Source organism: Oncorhynchus nerka, linkage group LG13, assembly GCF_034236695.1.
Source record: "Oncorhynchus nerka isolate Pitt River linkage group LG13, Oner_Uvic_2.0, whole genome shotgun sequence".
Lineage (NCBI taxonomy): Eukaryota > Metazoa > Chordata > Actinopteri > Salmoniformes > Salmonidae > Oncorhynchus > Oncorhynchus nerka.
This window is the reverse complement of record NC_088408.1, coordinates 101,059,933-101,066,632: the sequence shown is the minus strand read 5'-3', so window position 1 is coordinate 101,066,632 and position 6,700 is coordinate 101,059,933. Positions and strand designations below refer to the sequence as shown.

The 6,700-nt window shown below is 45.3% G+C and overlaps 1 protein-coding gene across 1 annotated transcript; it reads right to left on the bottom strand.

Moving 5' to 3' along the window:
• Positions 1 to 2,426: 2,426 nt before the first annotated feature.
• sub1b (SUB1 regulator of transcription b) lies at positions 2,427 to 6,700 on the bottom strand. The gene is made up of 5 exons (XM_029655155.2): positions 6,574 to 6,700; positions 5,943 to 6,015; positions 5,706 to 5,843; positions 4,965 to 5,073; positions 2,427 to 4,020 (listed from the first exon to the last, which is right to left on the bottom strand). Exons 2-5 carry the CDS (start codon positions 6,012 to 6,014, stop codon positions 3,941 to 3,943), a joined length of 399 nt encoding a protein of 132 aa, XP_029511015.1. The 5' UTR covers position 6,015; positions 6,574 to 6,700; the 3' UTR covers positions 2,427 to 3,940.

Genomic DNA, 6,700 nt, shown 5'->3' with positions numbered 1-6,700 from the left:
TCTAGTGATGAAGGCAGTGTCTGTTACCATCTAGTGATGAAGGCAGTCTCTGTTACCATCTAGTGATGAAGGCAGTCTCTGTTACCATCTAGTGATGAAGGCAGTCTCTGGTACCATCTAGTGATTTAGGCAGTCTCTGGTACCATCTAGTGATTAAGGCAGTCTCTGTTACCATCTAGTGATTAAGGCAGTCTGTTACCATCTAGTGATGAAGGCAGTCTGTTACCATCTAGTGATGAAGGCAGTCTCTGGTACCATCTAGTGATGAAGGCAGTCTCTGGTACCATCTAGTGATTAAGGCAGTCTCTGTTACCATCTAGTGATTAAGGCAGTCTCTGTTACCATCTAGTGATTAAGGCAGTCTCTTACCATCTAGTGATGTACCATCTAGTGATGAAGGCAGTCTCTGTTACCATCTAGTGATTAAGGCAGTCTCTGTTACCATCTAGTGATTAAGGCAGTCTCTGTTACCATCTAGTGATTAAGGCAGTCTCTGTTACCATCTAGTGATTAAGGCAGTCTCTGTTACCATCTAGTGATGAAGGCAGTCTCTGTTACCATCTAGTGATTAAGGCAGTCTCTGTTACCATCTAGTGATTCAGGCAGTCTCTGGTACCATCTAGTGATGAAGGCAGTCTCTGGTACCATCTAGTGATTAAGGCAGTCTCTGGTACCATCTAGTGATTAAGGCAGTCTCTGGTACCATCTAGTGATTCAGGCAGTCTCTGTTACCATCTAGTGATGAAGGCAGTCTCTGGTACCATCTAGTGATTCAGGCAGTCTCTGTTACCATCTAGTGATGAAGGCAGTCTCTGTTACCATCTAGTGATTAAGGCAGTCTCTGTTACCATCTAGTGATTTAGGCAGTCTCTGGTACCATCTAGTGATTAAGGCAGTCTCTGTTACCATCTAGTGATTCAGGCAGTCTCTGTTACCATCTAGTGATGAAGGCAGTCTCTGTTACCATCTAGTGATTTAGGCAGTCTCTGTTACCATCTAGTGATTCAGGCAGTCTCTGTTACCATCTAGTGATGAAGGCAGTCTCTGTTACCATCTAGTGATGAAGGCAGTCTCTGTTACCATCTAGTGATTCAGGCAGTCTCTGTTACCATCTAGTGATGAAGGCAGTCTCTGTTACCATCTAGTGATTTAGGCAGTCTCTGGTACCATCTAGTGATGAAGGCAGTCTCTGTTACCATCTAGTGATTTAGGCAGTCTCTGTTACCATCTAGTGATTTAGGCAGTCTCTGTTACCATCTAGTGATTTAGGCAGTCTCTGTTACCATCTAGTGATTAAGGCAGTCTCTGTTACCATCTAGTGATTAAGGCAGTCTCTGTTACCATCTAGTGATGAAGGCAGTCTCTGTTACCATCTAGTGATTAAGGCAGTCTCTGTTACCATCTAGTGATTAAGGCAGTCTCTGGTACCATCTAGTGATTAAGGCAGTCTCTGGTACCATCTAGTGATTAAGGCAGTCTCTGTTACCATCTAGTGATTAAGGCAGTCTCTGTTACCATCTAGTGATGAAGGCAGTCTCTGGTACCATCTAGTGATTAAGGCAGTCTCTGGTACCATCTAGTGATGAAGGCAGTCTCTGGTACCATCTAGTGATTAAGGCAGTCTCTGTTACCATCTAGTGATGAAGGCAGTCTCTGTTACCATCTAGTGATTTAGGCAGTCTCTGATTCCATCTAGCGGTTTAGACAGAAGGTACCAGACATCTAGTGAATTCGATGGTCACGTGTCCCTCTTGTTTTCAAGTGTTTATTAAAGGAAATGATTTAGTTTCATGTAAAGTTTGTAGGAAGAGTGTCTGGACAAGACCAATGTCAGTCAGCATGCTCTGCTAATGTACTTTACAGTATACTTGGTCATTGTATCCCTTTGTAGTTTATACGGTGATATATGCAAGTGTGTATATTGGGAAACAATTTCACTACAATACCTTATCCAGCTCAGTAGTGTCCTAGCAGCAGCTTAAAAAACAACAACAAAAACCTCATAATGGATGTGTGGTTCAGCACGTCTCGCTCAGAGCCACCATGTCACCAGTGTGTGCTGTGCCAGGGCTTTCCTGGCCAGGTGACTCAACAAAAGGCTCTGATCTGATTTAGACATCAAATGTAATTGGATGCAGGCCGACAAGAGGGAATACAACTGTGGTGCTACCAGCTGGTCTGGATCTAGATAACAGAACTGTGACTGGGGAGGTGCTACTGCTAACAGTGGTTGTTTGGAAGCAACGGAGGTGGCTTGGTGAGTAGCTTCACTTTACCCAGAAACCCCAAGACTTGTTTTAGATCGATGTGTTAATGTTCAGCGGGCTAACAGGTCTTGTGGAACCAGGATTCATTATCTGACCTTTGTAATACTGTCTAAAACTACACTGACCATGAGGGGGGTGAAAGTAAGAAAATACCATAGGTAGAGAGAATCATGAGAACTTTACATGGCTTTTAAATCATTTTCATACAACAACAACAACAAAAAGGTCAATTATTCAAAGGGTAGCCTAGTGGTTAGAGTGTAGAGGCGGCAGGGTAGCCTAGTGGTTAGAGTGTAGAGGCGGTAGGGTAGCCTAGTGGTTAGAGGCAGGTAGCCTAATGGTTAGAGTGTAGAGGCGGCAGGGTAGCCTAGTGGTTAGAGTGTAGTGGCGGCAGGGTAGCCTAGTGGTTAGAGTGTAGAGGCGGCAGGGTAGCCTAGTGGTTAGAGCGTTGGACTAGTAACCGGAAGGTTGCAAGTTCAAACCCCCGAGCTGACAAGGTACAGATCTGTCGTTCTGCCCCCTGAACAGGCAGTTAACCACTGTTCCTAGGCCAGTTAACCCACTGTTCCTAGGCCAGTTAACCCACTGTTCCTAGGCCAGTTAACCCACTGTTCCTAGGCTGTCATTGAAAATAATGACTTGCGTAGTTAAATAAAAGGTAGGAAGAGAAAAAAAAGTAGGTCATATAACCAACCAAATATCAACCAATCAAACACACATTATCTTCACAGGTCAAAACACAAAGCAATTCTTGCACTGAGCAAACTAAAACATCACATGCAAAATAACTAATTCAACAGAACAGCAAACTTAGAATTATAAAATAATTCAGTCCTTACACAGGTTTTGGGAAAGTCCAAATGGCACCGTATTCCCTATATAGTGCACTACTTTAGGCCAAGGCCCTATAGGGAATAGGGTGCACTACTTTAGACCAAGGCCCTATAGGGATTAGGGTGCACTACTTTAGACCAAGGCCCTATAGGGAATAGGGTGCACTACTTTAGACCAAGGCCCTATAGGGAATAGGGTGCACTACTTTAGACCAAGGCCCTATAGGGAATAGTGCTCCAAAGGGCCGTGGTCTAAAGTAGTACACTATATAGGGAATAGTGCTCCATAGGGCCTTGGTCTAAAGTAGTGCACTATATAGGGAATAGTGCTCCATAGGGCCTTGGTCTAAAGTAGTGCACTATATAGGGAATAGTGCTCCATAGGGCCTTGGTCTAAAGTAGTGCACTATATAGGGAATAGGGTTCCATAAGGCCTTGGTCTACAGTAGTGCACTATATAGGGAATAGTGCTCCATAGGGCCGTGGTCTAAAGTAGTGCACTATATAGGGAATAGTGCTCCATAGGGCCTTGGTCTAAAGTAGTGCACTATATAGGGAATAGGGTGCCATAGGGCCTTGGTCTAAAGTAGTGCACTATATAGGGAATAGTGCTCCATAGGGCCTTGGTCTAAAGTAGTGCACTATATAGGGAATAGTGCTCCATAGGGCCTTGGTCTAAAGTAGTGCATTATATAGGGAATAGGGATCCATAGGGCCTTGGTCTAAAGTAGTGCATTATATAGGGAATAGGGTGCCATGTGGGACTCATCCGAAACGTCAGTGGTGACATTAAGATCACTAGATAGACAAGCTGGACTGTCAGCACCCTGGGAACGGTCATCATGTTCTCTTGATCGCGTCGTCAATCTCTGACATCTGGTCCTTCAGCTGGGTCCACTGCTCCGGGTTTAAGGAGATGCCTGGGGGGGAAAAATCAACAAAAATACACTAAGAAAAAAAACAGCCACAATAAAGACATTAGTCTTTCAGTTTTATACAAAACTTCCAGAGACACACAGAGGGGTTAGAGCACAATCAAATGTATTTATAAAGCCCTTCTTATTTCAGCTGATATCTCAAAGTGCTGTACAGAAACCCAGCCTAAAACCCCAAACAGCAAGCAATGCAGGTGTAGAAGCACGGTGGCTAGGAAAAACTCCCTAGAAAGGCCAAAACCTAGGAAGAAACCTAGAGAGGAACCAGGCTATGAGGGGTGGCCAGTCCTCTTCTGGCTGTGCCGGGTAGAGATTATAAACCTAGAGAGGAACCAGGCTATGAGGGGTGGCCAGTCCTCTTATGGCTGTACCGGGTGGAGATTATAAACCTAGAGAGGAACCAGGCTATGAGGGGTGGAGATTATAAACCTAGAGAGGAACCAGGCTATGAGGGGTGGCCAGTCCTCTTCTGGCTGTGCCGGGTGGAGATTATAAACCTAGAGAGGAACCAGGCTATGAGGGGTGGCCAGTCCTCTTCTGGGTGTGCCGGGTAGAGAGGAACCAGGCTATGAGGGGTGGCCAGTCCTCTTCTGGGTGTGCTGGGTCGAGATTATAAACCTAGAGAGGAACCAGGCTATGAGGGGTGGCCAGTCCTCTTCTGGCTGTACCGGGTGGAGATTATAACAGAACATGGACAAAACCTAGGAAGAAACCTAGAGAGGAACCAGGCTATGAGGGGTGGAGATTATAACAGAACAGGGCCATGGTACAATTACAGAAGAGGATGACTAGGACACTGTAATAAACGGGCTTGAATATCTGTGTCACAGACAGGAAGTTGGCATGTTCAGTACCTCGGCGGCCTATTAAAATGACAACGGTTCAGTTTCCATGACTACCATTTGACAGCAGTTCTCTGGGTGTCGTACCTTTTTTGCCGGGCTTCATTTCCCCGTCCTGGTTCATCCAGTACTCTCTGATGTCAACTAAACACTTCCCTTTAAACTCCCTCACACTGACGTATCGCATTCTCCCAATCTGGAACACACAAAACAGACCAATCAAGCTCACTCTTTTCGTCCCGGGGGGACATGTGTTGCCGTATTGCTACCTCTTTATGTGGCGCGACTGGCTAGTAATGTGTTGTCAAGCTAGAAGTCACGTGCGTTTTTGCGAAGGCAAAGGGCTCAGCTCAGTTGTACAGACAGTGAGTCGAGATAGGCACGACACTACACTGCTAAGTAGGAACAGTGATGACATCACATCTAAGTCCGACCCTGTAGCCGTAACAGCATTATCCGCGTCTGTAACAGTCCGACCCTGTAGCTGTAGCAGCATTATCTGCATCTGTAACAGTCTAATAATGTAGCCGTAGTGGCATTATCAGCATCTGTAACAGTCTAATAATGTAGCCGTAGTGGCATTACCTGAGTATGTAACAGTCCGATAATGTAGCCGTAGTGGCATTATCAGCATCTGTAACAGTCCGATAATGTAGCCGTAGCGGCATTACCTGAGTATGTAACAGTCCGATAATGTAGCCGTAGCGGCATTACCTGAGTATGTAACCGTCCGATAATGTAGCCGTAGCGGCATTACCGGAGTATGTAACAGTCCGATAATGTAGCCGTAGCAGCATTACCTGCGTCTGTAACCCAGAAATGACTAACCTGGAACATGCCATCCTCCGTTTTGCTGTCTGCAGCCTTAGAGGACCCTCCTGCGCCAGGTCGAGAGCCCTCTCCACTCAGCTTCGGTTTCTTGGCCTCGGGCTTCTCTGGTGGAGCACTAGCCTTCTTTCTCTTGGCCTGAAACACATGTCCAGTTATAGGGAGGAGGGCTTCGGTAGTCACAGCACAGGACTACATTTGTTTAATCTCAACCCCCCCCTTTCCCAAGACACACACCTTGGTCTTCTCCACCTCACTGTCAGAGTCACTGCCAGATGTGGATGACACCACTTCCCTTGATTTGGGCATTCTGCTAGGAAACAAGGACGTCGCCATTAGGGTAGCAGCCATGTGATGTTCAACACTGCCACCAGGTATCCACATAGAGTACTGTGTATACCAACACTAAACACGTCATAGACACAGTGGTCTATAGCAGTATAGTTTGTAATGGCCGTCCATCAGTACATTAAAGACTTATCAATCATATGACCTATCAAAAGGTTTGGGTTTTCATGGCATAGGAGGAAGTTAAAAGTTCCCTTGCCTTGTTACTGCAGGTGAAAGCTTCAATCCCGACGAACCTCTATTAATGACCCAAGGCTCGTATTTCTGTATTATAATTAGATTACTAGTAGGTGAAATAACAAGCTAACCTAGGTAGCTTTTTAAAAATGCCCTAACACGTTAACTAGCTAGTTAACGGGAATATAATTTAACAACTCAACACATGCACGATTTACCTGCTAGCTAGAGAACTAACGTTATAGTGCCGATTGCCACCTCTCTTGCGGTTAACTAGCCAACGACTTGAGCAGGTGTGTCTGTGCATTGTCATTTCTTGACCCGGTACAAAAAGACAATTTACCTGTTTGTTTTTTTGAATGAATGAGAAGGATCAGTTGATACAGGCAGGCAATATGGAGAGATGCTAAAGATTTATGGTTGGTTAATTTAGCAAGCGGGGTCCGGAAGCTTGTGCTTTTGATTAGCGC

What these genes read in the sequence shown, in the direction of transcription:
- sub1b (XM_029655155.2), bottom strand. Translation starts at nt 6,014, where the DNA reads ATGCCCAAATCAAGGGAAGTGGTGTCATCCACATCTGGCAGTGACTCT. An exon ending in GTGAGGTGGAGAAGACCAAG is followed by an intron (nt 5,844 to 5,942) that starts GTGTGTGTCTTG and finishes CATGTGTTTCAG; the next exon opens with GCCAAGAGAAAGAAGGCTAG. An exon ending in AATGAAGCCCGGCAAAAAAG is followed by an intron (nt 4,021 to 4,964) that starts GTACGACACCCA and finishes TTTCCCCCCCAG; the next exon opens with GCATCTCCTTAAACCCGGAG.